We start from the raw sequence: 22,764 nt of genomic DNA on the forward strand, positions 1-22,764 counted from the left end.
GAATGAAACACTTGTTTCTAAAAACACGAAAATATGAGACATTTCGTTTGTTACCGGTAAGAAGCTCAAATGATGTTTTCTTCAGGAGCCGGTGAAGATACAACCGATTCGTTGCGTGACAAGCAGTGTTGACGGCCTCCGCCCAAAAACGATCGAAGATTTTGTATTCATCAAGCATGGTTCTTACCATCTCAATAAGCGCATGGTTTTTCCTTTTGACAACCCTGTTTTGTTGAGAAGAGTAGGATGCCAAAAAATCATGCTTGATTCCTTCCTCATAAAGAAATTCTTCAATTTGAGTGTTCTTGAATTCACTCCCGTTGTCACTTCTAATTTTCTTGATCTTTAAGTTAAACTCATTTTGAGCTCTTCTTGTAAATTTCTTAAATGTTTATTGAGTCTCACTCTTATCATGCAAAAGGAATACCCAAGTGAAACGAGAATAATTATCAACAATGACTAGACCATATTTGTTACCGTTGATACTTATGTAAGCAATATGACCAAAGATGTCCATGTGAAGTAGTTCCAATGGCCTTGTAGTCGTTATGATATTCTTGGTGGGATGTGGCATTCCAACTTGCTTTTCGGCTTGACATGCGCTACAAATCATATCTTTCTCAAAAAAAACATTTGTCAGTCCCAAAACGTGATCGCCCTTTAGAAGTTTGCTAAGATTTCTCATACTGGCATGTGCTAGCCTACGATGCCAAAGCCAACCCATGCTAGATTTAGCCATTAAACAAGTCTCAAGGATTGTTTTATCCAATAAGAAATCCACAAGATAAAGTTTGCCTTTCATATGATCTTTAAACACTATGGAGAAATCATCACTTCTAAAGAGTGTCACATCAATATTTGTAAATAAGCAATTAAAATCCATCTCACATAATTGAGACATGGATAGTAAATTATAGTTCAAGGATCTTACAAGCAAAACATTCGATATGGAAAGGTCACTTGAAATAACAACTTTACCTAGTTCCATTACCTTTCCTTTTCCATTGTCACCAACACAATATTCTCATGCGACGATCCACTTGTATCAAATGATGAGAACAGATCTCTCTTTAGTCATATGATTTGTGCAACCACTATCGATTACCCAACTTCTTCCACCGAAGGTATATTCCTACAAAGATAGATCAAATTTTATTCTTAGGTACCCACACTTGCTTGGATCCTTTTATGTTAGTCACAAGTATTTTTATACCCAAATAAATTTCTTAATAGAAACATGCTTATTTCTAAGTCCAACATACTTAACAATAATTCTACCATGACAATCTTTTCTAAGCACATATGATATATCAAAAGTAGTTTGAGGTGCATGATAATGATTTTGGATACTTTTGGCTTTGACAAAGTTGATGAATTCTTGCTTTTGCACCAAGGTTTCAACCTTATTTTCCTTGGGAGGATGGTATCCAAGTCCTTCATGGTTGAAGTTGTCTCTTTGATAACCAAGATACTCTCTGAGGGCCTTACTACCTATATGGCACTTAAGAAGGCCATTGTGAAGGAGTCCAATGAGCTTCTCATTTTGACTTGCTAATGTTTGCATAGATTTAGCGTTAGTAGCACAAGCATCAATATCAATATATTTGCATCTAAAACAATCAATGTTACTTGAGACACTAGTAGAGCAAGGTGCATCGTTCGAGATACTAGCCTAGAGGGGGGGGGGTGAAAAGACGCTTTTTCAAATATTAAAATAGCACATCAAAAATAGGTCAGATGTTACAATATTAAATATCGGATGTTCCGACTAACACTAGAAGTTCTGATGTAGACGATCGGAACTTCCAATTTGCCTAAAATTTGAATCTTGATTGATCTACGAGCAAGGATGAGTTAAACTAAGAAAAACATGATGCATCAAGATATGATGCTATTCAGTTTGAAGTAGAACTAGTAAGCACAAAGTCTAACTCAAGATAAGTGAATTGCTCGAAATCACTTAAGAGGTGAGAAATAACCGAAGGCGGAGACAAGATGGATTTGTTCCCGAAGTTCAAATCCTTGAGGGGATCTTACATCTTCGTTGAGAGGCTAGATCACACTTGAGTCGGGTCTTTTTTAACCATTTTTCTCCCGAAGTTGCACGAAGCACTCCTCATCTTCCTTTGGTATTTCTTTTCTTGCAAAGTTCACAAACTTCTCACGAAGCACCACAAGTGAATCGGTGGCTCGTGAGCGACTCCTACCTATCTAGGAGATCTCAATCTCCAAGAGTAACAAATGCACACGAAGAATGCTTAGAGATGAACCCTAGTGCTCAAAGATTTTAACGCTTTCACTAGCACTTGAATCTCCTCTCGAATCTCTCACCAAAGATTCGATCACTTAGAAGGGAGAGAGGAGAGGTGAAAAGTTGCTCTATTTTTTTTCACAAGACAAAGGGAGCAACAGTTAGCTTGGGAGAGGCGAAGGGGTATTTATAGAGTACCCTCTAAAAACTAGTTGTTATGAGCTTTTTTAGCCCACATCTGAACTTTCGATATAGATCGGAACTTCTGATCTATGCAAAGTAACAACATTGACTTACTCCATCCAAACCAAAACTGGAAGAATATACACAACGAAACTTCCGACCTCACGGGACTTACGATTAGCAAAATACTTCCATCCTGAGAACCCAAGGTTTTGACAAAACTGGACAGTCCGATCTACATCGGAACTTCTGATCACAGAATCAGAACTTTCGATTAGCAAAAGAATTCTAACCCGAGAACTCAAGGATTGAGAGAGCCCGGACATTCCAATTTACATCAGAACTTCCGATCAAAATATCGAAACTTCTGATTAAATCAAAACCAGAAACCCGAGAGACTTAGAACCCAAAACATCAGACATTCCAACTGTGACTGAAGCTTCCGATTGAACCAATCGGAACTTCCGATGTTTCCAGAACTTTTTAACCCAAGTATCCATGTTGTGCAAAATGTCTCTCATTCTAAGGATAAATTTTGAACACTAAGTTCATGACAGAGCTTTCAAAGTTATATTCCTCTTAATAGTGCGACATTGGTTTACTCAATATAAAATAAACTTCTTATAACCATAGAAATATCCGAGCGTCGTCTTCTTTCTTCATTTTTAGGATCGCCAACGTTATTTAGCTTTGATTATTTAGATTTTTACCTATTTAAATACTTATCGAACATATTAATCTTTTAATCGCTTATCGTCAATCATCAAAACACGCGTAAGAGTCTAAATGCGTCTTCAGCATGGAACACCATAAAAGTTCTCACTAAAATACCGCAAAGAGATCAAAGAAAGTCCGGCCAAAGGCTAGGGCTAAAGGCAAAGACTATTCTTTTTAATAAGGCGGCCGAGATACCGCAAAAGGGCTACTCGACTTTGATTTTTTGGATAATACAATCTAACGGTTGCTCAATATGATCCTGACGTTCCGCTCTATCCAAATTTCCGAGCAGACAAACATGATGAACAACTTGAGGCCCTTGAATGTTTCGCCTAGAGGCCGTAGCGGTCGACTGTTGACCATGCTGCAGCGACTGCTCTGACCTGATGACCTTTCCAGCTTCCTCTCTCTCTCTTGGACCGGAGAAAGAACGCTCTAGTTCTAGACTGAGAGTCAAAGCACGCACTTGATTTGGTCCCCGGCAATGGCTATCATCACATGCAGAGGAGAGCTGCATCTTCTCCTTGTGCTGTCACTCTCCTTTTTCCTGACTCTAATCGCACGGCGAAGCCTGATTGCTAGCCTTGATGTTTTGACAGCGCTGCGCTGAATGCAGGAATACGATGGTGATTCTGGAATCCTTGCAAGCAGAGGATTAGTGTTGAGATTTGAGAGTGAGAAAGAATTCTCTCTCATGTTTGGTCGTGAAATCAGAGCAGTAAGATTCATGTACAGGCACCAAGAAAAAAAAAAGAATGAACTAAGTAACGAATTTGAACACCCATCACATCTTTCCCGGACTAATCACAGCTTGGAGCTCTTCACAACAATGGAGAAAACAAAATCGTCATGTCAAACTATTATATTCCTCCTGATCGATCCATGGATGTGACGGAGAGGCTGGCGCTGGACGAGCTGTTGCCAAAGCCACCCCCGCCACGGTCGCCGCCGGCACTGCCCTCGCAGAGCGAGAACGCGGTCTCGAGGTTGGCGACGATGTCGGCCATCGCCGGCCGCTCCTTCCCCTCCAGCCTGACGCAGTGCACCGCGGTGTACGCGACGAGCTCCACGGCCTCGGCCTCGTGCGCGGCGGGCTCCGGCGCGCGCCCGTCCAGCACCTTGCCGAGCTCCCCGGCGACGATGCTGGGAAAGGCGTAGTCCACCACGCTCACGGGGCTCCCGCCCTCGGCCTCCTTGAAGATGGCACGCTTCCCCGTCAGCACCTCCAGCATCACCACGCCGAAGCCGTACACGTCGCTCTTCACGGTGAGGTGGTGCAGGCCGTAGTACTCCGGGTCCATGTACCCCACCGTGCCGGCGGCCTTCACGGTCAGGTGCGCCTGCGCCTCCTCCGCCTCGGAACCCATCAGCGACAGCCCGAAGTCCGACACGCGCGCGGTCCACCCGGCGTCCAGCAGGATGTTGGACGACTTGATGTCGCGGTGGATGATGGGCGGCACGGCGTACGAGTGCAGGTACTCGATGCCGCGGGACGCGTCGAGAAGGATCTTGATGCGGAGCTTCCACGACGACACTACCGGGGACGGCGACGAAGGTGTCGCCTTGGGGTGGAGGTGGTCGTACAGAGCGCCGTTCTTCATGTACTCGTACACGAGGAGGCGCTCCTCGTTCTCCTCGCAGTAGCCGACGAGGCCGACGAGGTGCTTGTGGTGGAGGCGGGAGAGGAAGGCGAGCTCCGATCGGAACGCGCTCTCCTTCTCCTGGAACCGGCGGGCGCGCGGTCCCGACTCGCCGCGCTTGATGGCCACGTCGCGCCCGTCGGGGAGCTTGCCGCGGTACACCGTGCCGAAGCTGCCCTCGCCGATCTTGGCCTCCAGCGCGAAGCCCTTGGTCGCCGCATCCAGCTGCGAGAAGGTGAACTCCTCGGTGGAGTCCTTGAACGACGACGGCCCGCTGCGCTGCCGCGTCATGACGCGCGACAGCTGCCGCCGGAAGAGGCCGCGGGCCCGCGACCCGTTCGGCGACCCGTACGGGCTCGGGGCCGCGCCGCCGTTGTTGTTGTTGTTGTTGTCGGAGGCGGCGGCGGTGGCGGTGGCGGTGATGTTGGGCTGGACGGAGTTGTGCACCCTCTTATTGCTGCAGAAGCCGAAGACGAGGCAGTAGACGATGGAGCAGAGGCCCGCGAAGGCGCCTACCGCGCCGACGACGGCGAACGCGATCCAGACTTTGGGCACGCCCCTACTTGATGTTGGAGGCGGCGGAGGCGACGACGGAGGCGGGGAAACAGATGCAGGCGGCGGCGGCGAAGCGTCGCAGAGCTTCTCGCAGATCACGCCACCGCCGGAGGCCGCGCAGAGCTGCTGCGACTGCGCCAAGAAGCCGCATTCGCACGAGCTCCGGTTGCCGACGCAGACGCCGGGGAGGATCCTCGGCAACGGCACCCGCGTCGCCACGAGGTCCGTGAACGAGGACGACCAGCACAGCACGCTGAAGTCGGCGGTGACTAGGCCGCAGGTGAGGTTGCCGTCGGCGACGAGGAACTCGAACTCCGTCCCGTAGGCCGGGTAGTACACGGTGGTGGTGGGGCCCCCGAGGCTCCAGCACACGGCGGTGTGGTTTGGCCGGCGGAGCCCGCACGCGTGGGAGTCGCCGACGGCCAGCCCGTACGGGAAGAGGTCGCGCGGCACCGCGGCGGCTGCCGCGCCGGAGCCAGAACAGAGGATGGCACCAGAGGCTTGGATACCGCAGGCGCGGGTTCCCCCCGCGGCAAGGTAGGCCACCGCGGAGGCGTTGGAGAAGGCCGCCTGCACGGCGCTACCGCGCGGTCCCCAGCACCGGACGGCCGCGGAGGAGTTGGTCTCCACCGCGCACGAGAAGCCGTCGCCGGAGACGAGCGACCGGAACCCCCCGTCGACGTACGCGGGGAACCGCCCGCCGCCGCGCCACCATAGTATCCTCCGCGCAGCCTCGTTGTAGGCCGCGATATGGTCCGCGCCGACGGCGAGGTCCGTGAGCGCGTCGGGTCCGTTGTACACCCTCCTGAGCTGCCCCGGCGCGGCGCCCGGTGGCCAGCAGAAGAGCGCGGCGCCCCCGGCCTGGAGCCCGCAGACGAAGCCCCGCCCGGCGGAGACCTCCGCGAAGGCGAGGAACGGCGCGACGGGTGACGCGGAGGAGTTCTCCGCCCCCGAGAGCAGCGCGCAGTAGACGGTGCCGTTGACGGCGGCGCCGCAGACGGTGCCGTAGGCGCCGCCCGAGACGGCGAGCGTGGACGCGTAGGCGGGGGCGGGGGCGGCCGCAGCGAGCAGGAGGAGCGCCGCAACGAGGAGGCGGAGGAGCAACAGAGCTGTCATTGGACGGAGACGGCGGCGGCCGTCATCTGCGAGGTGGTGGGCGGCGGGGACGGGAGGAGGATCGGAGCGAGAGTCCGCGGCGCCGATTAAATTAAAGCGCGCGGAAAATAAAAGGTGAAGGCCGGTCGCCAGGGGAAGTGGAATACGCGGGTATCGTTGGGCGCGCGACCGCGTCAGCGGCCGCGTGGGGTTTCGCGCGCGAGCCATCTGGGTCTGGCTCGGCACCTTTTCCATTCTGGCGCGCGGAATCCAGCAGGGTACGCGCCACGGAAGGGGAGGGGAACCTGCTCTGCGTCAATGGCTTTTACCATTCCAGTGTGATCCGTCTCCGTCTACCTGCTCTGCTCTCACAACTGGAAACACACTGTCGATGGCTTTTACCATTTCAGTCGTAAACTAAAATCTTTTTTTCCGAATACACTGAAAAACTACATATTATTATATTAAAAGACAGACTAGTTTAAATACACGCGGGGAGATAAACCTGCTCTGCGGCAATAGAAGCCGCAAAACAAAACGGATTACTCGCAAAATAAACACCCTAATTGATATACGCCCGACGCGATCCAAAGGTCCATATCCGCTTAATCCGCTCAATAAGCTACACCACAGGATGGATGATCGAAGAGTCTAACGTTGTGCTCCTTCTATAGGTGACTAGTAAAGTAGGAATTGTAACCAGAAAAAAAGAGATGCTCCTACAATCTAGCTTTTCTATTTCATGGGGTTTTTTTGTCTTTATTTCTCTATTTGATTTGTGATAGGTAGAGCTCTAACCACATCTAATAATCATTTAAGCCGATGTTTGGTTCTTGTGAGGGCACTAGTTTTAAGCATAAAATTTCACCATAAACATTTTTATTCCCTGAGTTTCAAATATTTTAATTTTTAGTGGATTAGGTATCCGTTATCTTGGCAAGTTGGGTGGAAAAAAATGGATTATGGAGTGCGGACAGGGATACCACATAGCAGAAATAGAAAGCAAGCTACAAATGCTGAAAGATAAAGATAATGTGTCCCATAATTTCCAAAATTAAATTGGTCTCTTTAGCTTTGACTTGGGTTATAGGTGGCCCATGCACAGTGCACAGCTAGTTTTAATAAATCTATTGTCTGATTTCTTAATGATTCTAATCAAGTATAGTTGTATAGATATGTTTTAATTATAAAAAATACAAATCATGTTTTTCACCTGCTTGCCGCAACTGCAGAGTACCTAGCTCAAGCTCAGCTTATGCCAATTGCATCCTGCCTTTTTCATCCTCGATTTTGTAGATGTCTCTTATCACCATCGTAGGTCACGGCTCCACCATATGCAATCATGTGGTTATACCTGGGTCCACCATTTACCTGACACCACTATCTCGTGCTTTGTAATAATAATTATGCATAGTAGAAAGAGAAAGCAAGCTACAAACTCTAAGAGATAACAACAATGTGTCCCATAATTTCCAAAATCAAATTCCAGTTCAGTCATAAACTAAATTCCATTTCAGTCAGTTCGTCAGTGCAAACGAGGAATTGTCCTGCAACCTAGCTTTTCTTTTTTAGCTTTTGTTTTCTTGGGTTCTTTGTCTTTCTTTCTTTTTTCCCTTTTCCTTTCTCTATTTGACTGAAAAGAGCTAGCTCAGCTATAAGCTTTGCAGGTAGGGACGCTCGAGATGACTAATGGCTTGCACTAATCCTTGCTTACCCTGCACATAAGTTTGCAGCCGGAATCATATATAATTTTGTTGCGCAAATCCTCGTAGTCAGGTCGGCAAATCCGCGTTTGGTACAGTTTCTGAACCTGTGCTGAGTTTGTCACCGACTCACGGTACTAGATATCCGCCATTTTCTACGGTACTTGTCGGGCAACGAATTGATTCTCTGCAGATCACGGCCACGGTCCGGATACAGTTCTTGATGGCTGCCTTTGAAAAATGGAGAAATTCAGAGTCTGTGAGTAGATGCCATGAAAACTCATGTGAGTCAAACCGTGCTGCAATTCACGTTCTGCCACTATGGTGCCTTTATATTTATATATACGAAGTTTTTTCTGAACTCCCGATTGTGCATACTTACGTCTAAATATATCACATCTAAAATTAGTTATATCATAGATTTTTAAGTAGCTATTTAGTTAACTGATGCAACTATAGCAAATCACACTTTGTTAACTCATAGCCTATACGTTATACACTTAATTTTTTAATTAACTTTGTAACTAAATTTTTTTTAATCATACTTGCAAGTCACACTTAGCTAATCTTAGATGTAGCAAAGTTAGACCCGAACCAAACACACCCTCCATCTCCAATGGATATTTAGAAAAAAAAAGTATGCACACTTAAAATAAGTATATACATCTCGTAAAAAAATATTTCATATGGAGCAGTTATTAATCTTCTTCATGCTTGGACTTTTCAGATGTCTAGCAGACTAGCAGTTGAAGAATCTGGCGCTGACGTGTCCAGTTTGTACGGCAGCAAAGACTGCCACATGGGGCAGTGCATGGACCTTCTGTTCTTCATATGTGTACAGGTCTCTGTGGTTGGGTCAACGGTCAAATGTGAAAGATTGGACCTGTTCAGGGGTCCAACCAGGATCAGATTGGATTTGATGCCAACATATAAGTAAAGCCCATGCCAATATATACAGGTCTGCATCTGCATGACCCAGCTGACATGGATGGTTAGGGTGATTGTGATCGCAAATGTTTTCCTTTCAGTGTCTCTATGCATAATGTATTCAGAATTTTCGGAACATGCATTACATGGGGAAGAGGAACATGTAGTAATCTGGGATAAATGTGCATGATCAAACTCCTTAGCATATAGTGATGTTCTACAGTATATCATGAGGTACACGGCGATAAGGATTCCATGTCGTTTTTCAAGTTGGTTTGATCGTTCACATTGTGGCAAGGTGGATGGAGGTCGCCATCCTTTATACCTTCCATTGTCGTGTTTCCATTGTATGTTCACATTTGTGTTCTCATGGGGGGAAAGAACTGTTCACAGTTGAGGGCTCAGGCTACAATCAGTGTCATGTGTTCATTATACGAGACAGATTTGTAAAGTCTGTATCGGCTAATATTAGCATCATCCTATGTTACTCTTTTTTTTTTTGTTGCATAAAGTAGCACCCTATTTGCAGATCAAGGAGTAAGGATGTCGTATGGAGATTTGCATATCCAAAGTCAGAACGACAGGTCAGAGAAAAATATTTATACAAGTACGTGCGACGGCAGGCAGCAACAGCAACAGCATCAGCGATGGATGAGTATAGTGCAGAAAAGAGGAGAAAGATGGAGCTGGAGTCACGTACGCCTGATTCCCTCCTTCACGTTACCTGCCCCAGCTTTTCTTCACAGATCTGGAGTTACTAGTATTTTAGAACTGGTTTTGCATTGTAACAGACTTGATAACGAGTGATAACTACATTTGTACCTTTTTATACTTCTGATTAATTTTTTTGCGCTTGTATTAGTTAGGTATAACCATGAGCTATTCTGTTTCCTAGTAGACTGAAAACTCAAGCACAGCTAGATAGGCTGCAGCACTCAACTTGTTCTATGTCTACAGCATTTCTGAACTCACTCAAACATAGCCGAAACAACAGCTCAATTCAGTTGAGCTGAAACGGAACAAAATCACTGCGAGCTGAAACCACAACTCAATTCAGTTGGAATTCTGCGTGAATTACAACCACAGTCAAATCCTCACGTGAATAAGACGCCTATCTGTTTCACTGTTACCTCCCAGGAAGCTCGGGGTTCAGCCTGAACAGAAGATTCAAGGGAAGAAAAATAGCCAGTGGTCATGGACTGCAACCATGAACCATCGAATTCAGAGACAGAGGCCGGTTACCAAGCCTCCATGCCATGTATAGGGCGCAAACGATATCTGACCTAGCCTTATTTATTCGACGGTAGCATGCCGTATCTGACTAAGTGAAGAAGTCAAGAATCCACTGATGGGAACGTGGCTTTGACTTACATATAAAAAAAAAGTTTCGCAAGAAACTACTCCATAATCTGTTGCCTAAACGCAACATCATCTTGAATAACATTTTCAGTAAACACATGCTACAACTGCCTTGAATAACATTTGACCTTTTTTATTAACACGAGTATTTATCAACATCCAGTGACAAGATCAATCTTTTGTTGACTCATTTATCAACCCCAATCACAAGAACAACCGCACTCTCAATTACAGTCTCGTAGTCGTGTCATACAGCGCGTGCACAATAACAACAGAAATAGCAAACAAAAAAAAACTCTGAATTTACGCACCAGAACACCATGAAACTTATTAAGCGGAGGGGAAGAACTCGAAGCGCATGAGCAGCTTGACGGATCGCAGCGGCTGGCCCTTGTGGTCGCAGAGCCTGACGGAGCGCATCCCCGGCCGGAGCTCCCACACCGGCAGGCAGGTCTGCCCGCCGAAGTCGTCCTTCTGGTGGTTGTCGGACTCGTGCACCTCCACGCGGAGCAGGGCCAGCTCCGGCGCCGCCAGCGGGAACTCGAACTCGTGATCCCACATCGGGATCCAGTTGTCCATCATCACCCGAGTCTGCTCGATCCTCGTGTCTCCGGCAACTCCTGCTATCCCCACCTGCGCGGGGAGCAATTTTCAGACACTGTTCAGAGCTTACTCACTAGTCGTTTCTAGTAGAAGCACGTTCAGAGCTTACTCTGACACGGCACATTTCAGTTCGTTAGGCGATTGCTGAATACTAAACATCATACAGTTAGACTAACCCTTGCATAGAAGTCTGGGGGCGAGCACTTGTCGAAATGTGTCTTGCGGAAGTCAAATCGCCAGCCGTCCCCCATGTACACCGTCACCTTCAGATAGTAGCATCGACATGGAAAGCAGGTTACGGACTTGCACTGAATACTAAACATCATACAGTTAGACTAACCCTTGCATAGAAGTCTGGGGGCGAGCACTTGTCGAAATGTGTCTTGCGGAAGTCAAATCGCCAGCCGTCCCCCATGTACACCGTCACCTTCAGATAGTAGCATCGACATGGAAAGCAGGTTACGGACTTGCACTGAATACTAAACATCATACAGTTAGACTAACCCTTGCATAGAAGTCTGGGGGCGAGCACTTGTCGAAATGTGTCTTGCGGAAGTCAAATCGCCAGCCGTCCCCCATGTACACCGTCACCTTCAGATAGTAGCATCGACATGGAAAGCAGGTTACGGACTTGCACTGACACTGTAGCAAATACGAAAAATGGACCGTGGCAACAGGTTTAAAATGGCATGGTTTCCTTGCTTCACGCATGTACCTTCAGTCTTGTCTTCACTGGTAAATCGGCTCTGGGATCAAACAATTTATCAGGTTCGCTGTTCATAAGGATATCGGGCTTTTTCACGTAGCCACAACCCCCGTTTGCTCGGAACATCCCTTGGGTTAGCCATAGTTTCCTTCCATGTCCCTGAAGAATGACAGGAACTAGTATGTCATATGAAATTAAATTGGGGAAACTTAGCCTCGAAAGCCTAAGTTCTTGTACATTTCTTTTGTCCAAAAATGTTTAGTACATCTCAATATGCGCATAGTTTATGATTCAGTACTAAACAGAAGAAGGTCTCCTTGTTATAATCCTTTGATAGCAGGAATAAGAGGATTTCATGTCAGTATGCTTCCGATTAGGGCAGTCAAGGTACATCGTCAAACAAGTCTCTCAATTTCAACAACGGAATAAAACACAATAGGAAATTATTATAACTTTCCCTGTGCGTTGCCAAAAACCGGCAACAATACTGAATAAACACAAATTATGGTATTATGAACTTATCCTACAGGAGAAAACAATTACTGAAGAGTGAAGAAAAATGAGAAAACTGAGAAGAATGCAGTTACCTGCATGTTTGCCGCTACCATCTGAACTCCGTAGCTCCAACCCATCAACGGATTGTAATTCGAGGACGTGATGCGTGTCGACCGTGGGAATATCCTCAGCAGGTTTCTCTGCGTAAACCTGATGAAGAAAAAAGCAATGAGATTCGCTGACCATGTGAGAGAATCTCCACAGATTCAAAGAACAAATAATCTCCTCAGTTGTCAGTTCCAACTCACCTGATAATGTCAGCTCCGTGAGAGACGGTGGCCTTCTCGTACGCCTTCTCGCCCAGGCTCAGCCGTGTCACCTTGTCGGGATCAACCTCGAGATCCTTATCCATGTCGTGCTTCCTCCTCGTGAGCTGGATCGCGATAAGGCGTTTGTACTCATCGTCGGTCCCGTGCTGCGCCTTCTTCTCGGCCTCCCCTTCCTGCTCCTCCTCAGCCTCCTCCCCGTACTTCTCACTGTACTGCTCCGACATCTGCAGCGCATTTTTTACAGCCGTGACACAATCTTCAGAGACAGCAGCACACGTACCATGTAAATTGTGAATTCTGCATTGTGATCGTCAGTTCGTACCTGACGAGCAGTGGTCTTGTCGTCGGAGATCTCCTCCCCCCAGACGCCCCCCTCCGCCTTGTCCTCGGAGATCTCCTCCTTGTCGCTCTTGGTCTGAAGGTACTCCTTTGGCGGCTTCGTCGATATGATGATCTTGCCCTTGAGATCGTCAGGGGAAGGGAACTCGGCCATGTGCTCCGACTCCGAGATGTACAGCATGTCCCCGAACGTTTCCTTCACCATCTGCAGGGTGGTCGCCATGAGAACAAACTTGATTCAGCATGGATTGTTCAGGCTTCATATAGCAGAGTTGCAATTAGGAACGGTTTGGAGTTCAGAGAAAGGAAATGGCACCTTGGCTACTTTGGCTCGGAGGTCTGGGGTGAGGTGATCTTCCAAGGTGAGGATGACGGGGTAGGGGGATGACGCGAAGGCGTGCTCCTTGATAGCCTCGAGGCATTTGATCAGCTCCACGGGCGACGTCAATGTCCTGCAAATCCGTCGTTGTCGTCAGAAGTCAGTGCGAATCTCTCTGCAATTGCAGTGCGCGGGCTTGCCTGCTGAACAACCGCCGCACTCTTGTCACTCGAGGCCGTGTTAATTAGCGGGAGGCGCCGCCGGAAGTCGGCCGGGCTCTCCTCGCCGAGGAAGAAGGTCAAGGCATGGGCCCATCCATGTTTCTAATTTGGCCTGCACTGGATTTGGGCCTTTACAACGAAGCCCAATTTTGTATTAGGTGCTTTTCTTTCTTTCATTTAAATTTTGTATCAAAAAAGTTGGATTTTTTATGGGGTTGCAAGCTGGGTCAGGTTTTGGGCCATTATCAAATGCAGGCAGCTATCTAGCAGCCGGACTCCATGACGTGTGTCGTAAGGCGTCCTTCTTTTCTTTCGCCTTCTTCCTCCTCCAGCGTAATATGGTAGTCTTGTTGAGCTCCGTTTGCCTCCACCTCATCCCATGATCCTCCGACTGCCGTCGCTGATGTCTCCGTCGACACCATCATAGCCTACTCTGTTGCCGTTAGCTGCTTCTATTATAACGAAAATGACTCTATTAGATTATAATTATGATTTTAGTGATCAATAATAATATAGTTATTGAGACTAATATATTTACAAAGAATATATGTTAGTATATTTTATGGATACAATATATGAAGAAATCATTGAAGCTGGAATAAAGTTTGGATTGAATTGGATAAGTTTAAGAAAAAAAATTACTACACCGGATGGTCCGGTACGCAGGACTTCGTACACACCGGAGTATTCATCCCGGTGTGTTATATTCATTCAGAAAAGAAAAATAAAGACCTCACCGGATGGTCAGTTGATCAGGATACTATACATCGGATACCTACACCGAAATATCTAACAGCTCTTCCTCAATATCATCATCACGCGAGTTATCTCATAAGTGCCTTATAGCCAAAGGTATAGAAAACAGTGTAAGTAATGATGAATCCGATAAGAATTCTTCCTTCTATAAAGAATTTTTTGATTTGATCAATAAGAAAAAGGGGCCTTAAAAACAATCAAAATAGCTTAAGAAATTCAATGCATTTAATGACATTCATCCTACCTTTATTTCTAATTATGAATAATTATTGAAAAAAATCAATTAGCTAAACAAGAAATATGAAGATGTTAAGGTTAAATTTGAGTGTATTGATTCTCAAACTAAGATACTTTTGAAATAATTCAACTCTCTCTTTAATTTTATTGCTAAGATAGATATTTTCACTTCTTATGATAATTTGATTGATTTATCTAACTCACCCTTTTGCAATAAGACATGCATTGAAAATCTTATTGTAGAATTATCTAATGAACTCATTGCATAAGAGAATAATGAGTTTAAGCAGGAAGTGAAGAACTCAAGGAAGACTTGACAAGATTAAAGGTTAAAGGGCATGTCCAACCTCCCTAAGATAACTACGATAGTATAGTGAATAAGCTTGAGGAATGATCCACCATAACATACTTCAAGTGCCATCAAGAAAGTTATAAGTCATTCTAGTGCAAGCAAGTTAAGAAGGAGACCATGAAGAAGAAGATGATGATGACAAACCTCTCTAACAAGACCTCTAACATCTACACCAAGTTCAACTACAAGATCAAAACTAAAAGCAACCACTACAAAATCAAGAAGAAAAATAATGGCAAAGAGGTTGCACACATTATTGGGAAAAGGACTGTGCATGGAACCAACCTATTTAGATGCCTAAGGAAGTTATCACCAACATAAAGGAGCCCCATTCGGTTTGGGTTTCAAAGAATACTTGAAGTTCATGCGACTTAAGGATTTAGAGACTTATCTCACAAGATGAGGTAAATGTTTAAGCAAAGAAGCCAAGTGTACAAGATTGAGCGTATTGGTGAAGATCATGATGATCACATACCCAAATCCTTATCCAAAGGTGAAATATATTAAATGCAAAATCCTTTCAATTTATACATTTATCTTGTCTAGGATTGCATGCTTTTAATTCAAATTATTGCAATGGCTAGTGTAGATTTTTTATATGATAGGTTACTTGTGTTTCTCTTTTTTTTATGAGCAATCTACATGTTTTATTAGTTGTAGCTTTTTTTATGGCATTAGCTTTACAATTGGTATCCTTTATGTGTCATGAATCAATCTATAGGGTCCACATTGTTGTCAATAACAAATACATATCTCTCACAAGTATTCAACACATGTATGCACATATTTAGAGGTAGAATATACTATAAGTAATAATTTTAATACTAACATATATTTCAAGTAATATCTTTTATAGTTTTATAAAGTGATCAACAAGTTTCCAGAGTTATGCAATGCTTAAAGCCTTCATTTAGTATTATTGTCAATTCATTTCTACATTTAAGTTACCTCCATATATGATATAGTTTAAACTCTCTACCTCTACTTATTGTCTAGTTGTGAATATAGTACTACATTCCTACAAGTGATATTCATAAGTGGGTGTCATTATATATAGGGGAAGTTAACATTGTTAATTTCATTAATTATGATCCTTGTTTGTCGTTTTCAATTGATATCAGTGTCTCATATGAATCATAAGTTGTATCATGTATATGAATCATATTTTATGAAGCTCTCTCAAATGTTGTAATGTTTTTCTTTGAGTTCAATATGTGTTTCTAGCATTTTTGAATCATATTTTATGAAGTTCTCTCAAATGTTGTAATGTTTTTCTTTGAGTTCAATATGTGTTTCTAGCATTTTTGAGATTATTAACAAAGGAGAAGAATTTTGAGATCAAAGCAAGATGCAAGAAAAGCAAGAAAGATACAAGAACTATCTCGGGTAGATTGTTTACAAAGGGGGATGCATTTCGGGTTGATAAAGGTGAAGAAACTCTTGCATAGGTCGATGAAAAGAGATAGTGACAATGGATAAAAAAAGAAGAACTATCTATATAGCAGCCACATCAAAAGGGGACATAATATTGAGGGAAAATATAGCAAAAATGGAGATATAATGTTGGTAAAAACATGGTTATCCTTACTATTGGTATCTTAATTTGTTCTTACCATGCATCCAAGCAAAGAGGTATGGTCTTATGAACTTTTGAAATCATGTATTTTCTTAATTGGTATCATTTACCTCTTATTTTGGTTGTGTTATCATCAATCACAAAAAATGAGGATTATAGTAAAAATGATCATATTAGGCTATGATTGTGATTTTAGTGATTAATGATAATATAAACATTGGGACTAATATGTTTGTCAAGAATATATGTTAATAGGTCTTATGGATGCAATATTTGAAGAAGCTACTGAAACTAAGACAAGGTTTGGACTGAATTGGACAAATCAAAAAAATGACTACACTGGATGGTTCGGTGCTCAGAACTTTGTACACATCGAAGTATTCCTCACGGGTGTAGAAGCAGAGTATTTTCACTCAAAAGAGAAAAATAAAGACCTCACCGGATGATCCGGTGATCAGAGTACTACACACCGGATGCCTACACTAGAGCATTTAACAGAAGTTGTGCAAATGAGGGAAGAAAAGATTTCAACACACCGGAGTATTTTCCAGGAAGATGTCAAAACATATGAAGGTCAACACACCGAAAGGTCTGATGATCAGAGGGTCCACACACCAGAGTAATTGCACAGAGAAGAAGTGGCTCGGCTTGGCATAAGACAACACACCGAATAGTCCAGGGATGGAAATGAAGGATACACCAGATAGTCCGATGTTCAGAATATATCTGAGTGGAGTTTCAACGGCTAGTATCCACTGATGTACACACCGGATGGTCCGGTAATTGTACTAATATTGTCACCAAATCATCTGGTGTTCACAATAAAGTTAAGTTCTTAGAGCAACGGTTAGTTGGTGAGTTTGAGGCTATAAATACCGACTCACTCAGTCATTTGAAGATGTTGGAGTCTATAAAATCTCATACATATATGAGAAGACATCCAAGCCACTTAAGTACTTAAAGTGTTCATCCAAGACGATTAAGTACGCCATTAGAGAGTGATGAGTGTTTATTGGCCTAGAGAGAAGTATTGATAGATACTGCAACCTAGAGAGTAGATCAAGGCGTGATCTAATCGTGTACTGAGAGGTACGCCGATGCCTTGGAATCTTGGTGACTCGTCAGTAACTTGTTGACCCTTTGACTTGGTGTAGAGCGACGACAAGAAGATTGTGCGGGAACATAGAGGCCCTTGTCTTTGTGACCAAGGCTCTGAAGTGAGACAGCGTACAGATGATCAGAAGAGAGGTTAGTGGTGAGACCTCGTCTTAGTAGCTCATTATGCTTGAGGTCTTGTCTTGGTGACTTGGTATCTCAAGAGTCGTGATCAGAAAAGACATGACGATCAGGAGTATATTCTTTGTGGAGCTTCAACGTGAACTAGGGATGGCTTGTGTGCCACTAATACCACAGGATAAAAATTCTTATGTTGAGTTTATCTCTCTATCTTATTTACGTTTCTGTATTTACATACTTGTAACTTACCTTGCTAGAGTAGGTTCCAATCTTTTTGAGCGGTGGAATAGACACACTAGATAAATCTAGAGTATACTTAGATAGAAATTAAGATAAGTTTATCTTGTGAAGTTTTTAAAGTTGTTAGTTTCTAAATAACTTAATTTACACCCCTCTTAGAACGTCACCGTTCCTCACACCTACTATCCATAACACCTACGTCGCCTCCTCCACCTTGTTCACCCTAACCACACGAATCCCCACTTATACATTGACACCACCCGCAACCCTCCTTGTTACTCACGGCCAGCTGTGTTGTCAATAGAGATGTAAGTGGATTGTCAACAAGTAGTTTAGGTTACAACTTAATTTATTTATTTTCTTAATTTAATTGAGTAAAAAGTTTATTTTTAGTTTATTTTTTAAATTTAAATTAGTCTAATGATTAAAAAATGCAAACCTTACAACTAATCTCTAGCCGCGCTCCGTGACCACCAATGTTACCCTAGCCAAGCCTATTGGTGTGGTGAACCCTCCACCAACACTTCTCGTGTTGCCACGTGTCACAAGAAGGCTGGTGGTCGTGAGCAAGCTATTAGCGAGTGATCATTGACTAAAATTCAAAATTAGATAATATACTGAATATATTTATCAAAATAGATAATATGTAGTTGTTTTTATTAGTTTAGTATTCATATTCGGAGGACCTCGACGTATTCGACTGGGTCTGGGAGTACTTCACAAGTTGACCACTAGCTATAAGCAATTAAGCATGCACGTACGTACTTGCCGTGGAGGACCTCGACGTCGTCCTTGGCCGCGTTTGGCCAGAGGTCGAGCTCGATGACCCTGACGCCGTCGTGGAGGGCCTTCACGATGGGCGCCTCGCTGCAGCCGCTGCTCAGCTGGTTCCCCGTCAGGTACGAGTTGTGACCCGTGTAGATAAAGTAGTGCGACAGCGGCAGACCCATCTCCTGGTAAACCTGCACGCCATGCGTACGTTAGCTTAGCTATATGGAGTAACTAAGGATGTAATTTGTTGCTTGTATGGTCTAATCCGTTGCTCGTATAGATAGTGTAATTTTTTAAGAAGAATATTATTTGGTTGGTTGTATCTGTTTGGATAAATTGAGTGGATATTTTGTTTGGTTGATCGAATCTGAAGCCGCACGAGTGAATGTAAGAGTGGAGACTATGATTGATTACCCGCATGCAAATGATTTTATGACACTGTCAAATAGAACTGACTGCTTGAGTGGATGTAGATTTTGCATTCGTCGAAGCAGACTGCGGAGGGAAACTCGACCAGGCTAGAACAGTGCTATGTATTTACTTATCTCGTATGGACAACCAAGCGTAACTTAAAAATGCAATACAATACTATGCGTACGGGGATTTGATAATTAATAACTGAAATACTTACTAGAAAAAAAAGGACGGAATCGAAAGAACAAAGATGAAGGAAGAGAAAAGGACGGATGCTAATGATGGGTGCTTGTTTTTGAATATTTTTTCAGCCAGCGTCCTTTAACCGTTGGATGCAAATTTAATGGTGGATCTCCTATCTTCAACCTATCTCTGGCGTTTAGCTCCTTCGTTTCGGATCTGCCGCCGCTGTCGCACTAATCTAACATTATTACCTCTCCTGTTCAAGTACTAGCCTCCGGCCATCCTTCGTTGCTTCACTCTATGTCCGTCTCCTTCATCGAGCAGATCTGCTTTACCGAACATCCCTCTAAACTCTGGAAACCGACGACTCTAAAAATTCCTTCTCTAAACCTAAACCTCACCAGCCATAATATACATGACAGACGTTATCGTCTGATCGTCACACGCCTGAAATTTAAGAAGCATAAAAGAAAAAACGGTTTCAGACATGTTGTACCTAATCTTTGAAGTTTTGGTAAAGCACGACTTGCAGCGAGTAAATCCGACAAATAATCCAAACATGCTTCAACGTAACTATTCTTAAAGGGACACGCGCGCGTGCGTTGCTGTGCTCAACATTTCAATCATGTTTCCATGTTGGGCTTTGGCTTCGTCCAGGAGATCGACACTTGCTTTTTCGTTTTTCATTTTCAGGTGGGTGCCAGACACTTGCTTTTACAGGCATCTAATCTCAAGTACTAGTAAAACCTTCAATGCCTTCTCTCATGTGTAAAACAATATTATTAAATTAGCTAGGAAGATGAAAACTTTTTACTATTTTTGTTGTTCAGAATACTTTCTGTATAGTATAATTGCACTGAAAATCGGAGACCACGAAATTTTGAAACTTATGATAGAACGAAGCCGGCCGATATATAATTTCTGTTTGTGACATCAGCGAGAACTTGTAGATACTGTTTTTCCAAATACATTTTTTCTTTATGAAAGCTGTGGGGAGTTCCCCACAATGCTTTTCTATTAAAAGGGAGGTATATGTACAGGTGAAAAAAAGGAAAATCCAGAGAGAGAGAGAGAGAGGCTTTTTTTTTTATTCTTACCCCCTTGATTCCTTTATGAATTTTGTCCATGCCACATAAAACGATGTTACTATACGTTCTGCAAACATATATATTACAGTACAAAATGCGGCTATCAAAATTGCATTTTAAAGGCCAATCATATCTGAAATGACACTTAAAATCTAAAAAAAAATGGCACATTAATTATTCTTCTACCAGAGAGACGAAGATTATGAGCAGTTTTAAATAGCTTCACTATCAAATGACTGTTGACAACGTGCTTACCAAGTTTCTAAACCAGAGAAGAAAAATGAAAAGAAAAGGAGAGAAATTCTCCATCGGTCTTAATCTTGGTGCAGTAAGTAGAACCACCCTCCATTTGGGGGCATTATTATATTTACACATGTGCTTAACAGTTGTGCAATAGTTGTGATGCCATTCTTAGGGGCCAGTGCATGCACATGGCCACATGGGCCTAACCTGTTCATCCACAGTGTAACTGCCCCTGATTACGAGCACACGTCACAACCATGAGCTGTACCTAGCTTTGACCTAATGGCATGCTTTCACTTTTAAGAATACCACCTACTCTTTCCCGAAATAAATATCCTAGTGCAAATATATAGATTCTAGTTTCCGCTGCGAGATTTATATAGAATTTAAAATTTATAGGATAAATTAAAATAGTTTAAATATCTATTTTTAATTTTAAAAAGAATATAATGCTCAACCAAAAACCTTCAATTATGGATAACTAGCCCTAAAAATTTTTAGAGCTAGAGCTCTAAATATTTGACATAGCTTCAGCTTAAAAATTCTTAGAGTTATGTAAATACACAGCTTCAAAAAAATTTGAAGTTGGAGTTATAAGTAGGTATTTTGATGAATCGTAAATTATTTTATTTTAACCTACAATCTTAAAATTTAATATGAAGCTGAAGCTCTACCGAATATAACTATAATCAATCAAATCAACACTAATTCAGAAAAATAAAATCATATTTTTTTCATGAATGCATGCACAGTTGCATGTTGAAGGGCTAAGCATCGTATGATTTGCATGTTGATGTTCATCCTCTAGAATTTAGAATGGCAAAAAAGAGGAACAGTAGAAAAGAAATGGAGGTTAGCTCACAGCAGCTTACCCCTCGGCGCGGGTCGAGCGCGGCGTTGGCGTCGCTGCAGAGCCAGCGGTGGAAGCCCTCGGCGGTGAGGCCGCTCTTCTTGAGCAGCCTCTGCTCCACCACGAAGGCCATCACCTCCTTCGTCGCCTCGTCGGCCGCAGCCTCGCCCTGCACCTCCCGCAGGAACCTCCGCAGTGCCTCCTCCCCGAGCACGCCGCCGTCGGCGTACGCCTGGAACACGTCCCTGACAGCCTCCGACGGCTCGTTCGACGCCGCCCGGAACCACCGCAGGAAGCAGCACACCCTGTACGTCGTCATGGCCGATCGACCGGTACGGTCGGTCGATCCTCGCCAACCGTACGAGCTTGCTGCAGCCTGCAGACTCTTCACTGTACTTCTTGCCGGAATATGGATTAGCTACAGTCCTTGAGCTACATATAGATGCTGCCCTTCTAGATTTGTAGATATATATAGATGGTAGCGAGCTAGTGGTGGAGCGGCTTTTGCCGGCCCTCTTAATATATAGGAGTAGAACATGAGACATGATCACCAGCTAGCTAGCTCACAAGGTTTTGAAGATAAGAATCTTTTTTTTATTTAGTAGGAGGGATTATTTTAACCAAAGATAATTTAGTAAATGTAGTTGGAATGGGAATACCAAATATTGTTTCTGCAATCTGAATAAGAACAAACAATACTTTTTTCGATTGTTATATTGCTAAATCAATTGGTGTGTTGTGAAAAATGGCCCTAAACATTCAAGTACCTAGAAATATTACCTCTATGATGGGTGATTGGTTTAGGGGAGTGGGACAAAAACATAAAAACCAAATATTGGTTGGTTTAGCAACTTTATGTTGAGCAATTTAGCTGTGCCATAATGATATTAATTTTTATAAAAAATCAATAATCACATCTTTCTTGTAGGCGTTCTTCAGGAAAACACATTTGAGTTTGCTACAGTAAGAATAACAGAGGGAACATATGCAAAAGATGTGCCAAAGACTAGAGGCCATTGCGTTGGGAGTCTTCGTCAAGAACGGGTGGCGCTTTAATTCATGACTATGCATAGGGCTAGCAACAGGTTGGATCGGGGCTCCGCGCGAGATGGGGCGGGTGTTGAAATCGCCTCACGAGGCCTTTGGGTCGGGAGCTCTAACTCGAGCCGGGTCCAAGACTAGGACTGATTCGGCACCCGTGGGTGCCCACAAGCCCTGAGCCCGAATCCACCCCGTCGTCCTCCCTCACGTTGTCTCAACTCGGTCACCCTCCCGGCTCTCGTGTGCCGCCTTGGCTCCGTCGCCGTCTCCCTCCCACGCTCTGTCGCCACCTCGGCTCTGCCGCCGTGGCCTGCGCGCAGTTCGTCGCCATCGCC

The 22,764-nt window shown here is 44.1% G+C and overlaps 2 protein-coding genes across 2 annotated transcripts; both read right to left on the reverse strand.

Annotated features, from left to right (window-relative positions):
• Nucleotides 1-3,826: 3,826 nt before the first annotated feature.
• On the reverse strand, nucleotides 3,827-6,684 carry LOC133928376 (putative serine/threonine-protein kinase-like protein CCR3). Its single transcript, XM_062374682.1, has one exon. It carries the CDS (start codon nucleotides 6,667-6,669, stop codon nucleotides 4,012-4,014), a length of 2,658 nt encoding a protein of 885 aa, XP_062230666.1. The 5' UTR covers nucleotides 6,670-6,684; the 3' UTR covers nucleotides 3,827-4,011.
• A 3,858-nt stretch (nucleotides 6,685-10,542) lies between these two features.
• Nucleotides 10,543-21,900, reverse strand: LOC133928377 (phosphoinositide phospholipase C 2-like). The gene is made up of 9 exons (XM_062374683.1): nucleotides 21,411-21,900; nucleotides 18,605-18,801; nucleotides 13,219-13,354; nucleotides 12,886-13,107; nucleotides 12,543-12,787; nucleotides 12,327-12,444; nucleotides 11,749-11,898; nucleotides 11,538-11,624; nucleotides 10,543-11,063 (listed from the first exon to the last, which is right to left on the reverse strand). Exons 1-9 carry the CDS (start codon nucleotides 21,705-21,707, stop codon nucleotides 10,761-10,763), a joined length of 1,755 nt encoding a protein of 584 aa, XP_062230667.1. The 5' UTR covers nucleotides 21,708-21,900; the 3' UTR covers nucleotides 10,543-10,760.
• Between the last annotated feature and the right edge of the window lie 864 nt (nucleotides 21,901-22,764).

This window comes from Phragmites australis, chromosome 9 (genome assembly GCF_958298935.1).
Source record: "Phragmites australis chromosome 9, lpPhrAust1.1, whole genome shotgun sequence".
NCBI classification, from domain to species: Eukaryota; Viridiplantae; Streptophyta; class Magnoliopsida; order Poales; family Poaceae; genus Phragmites; species Phragmites australis.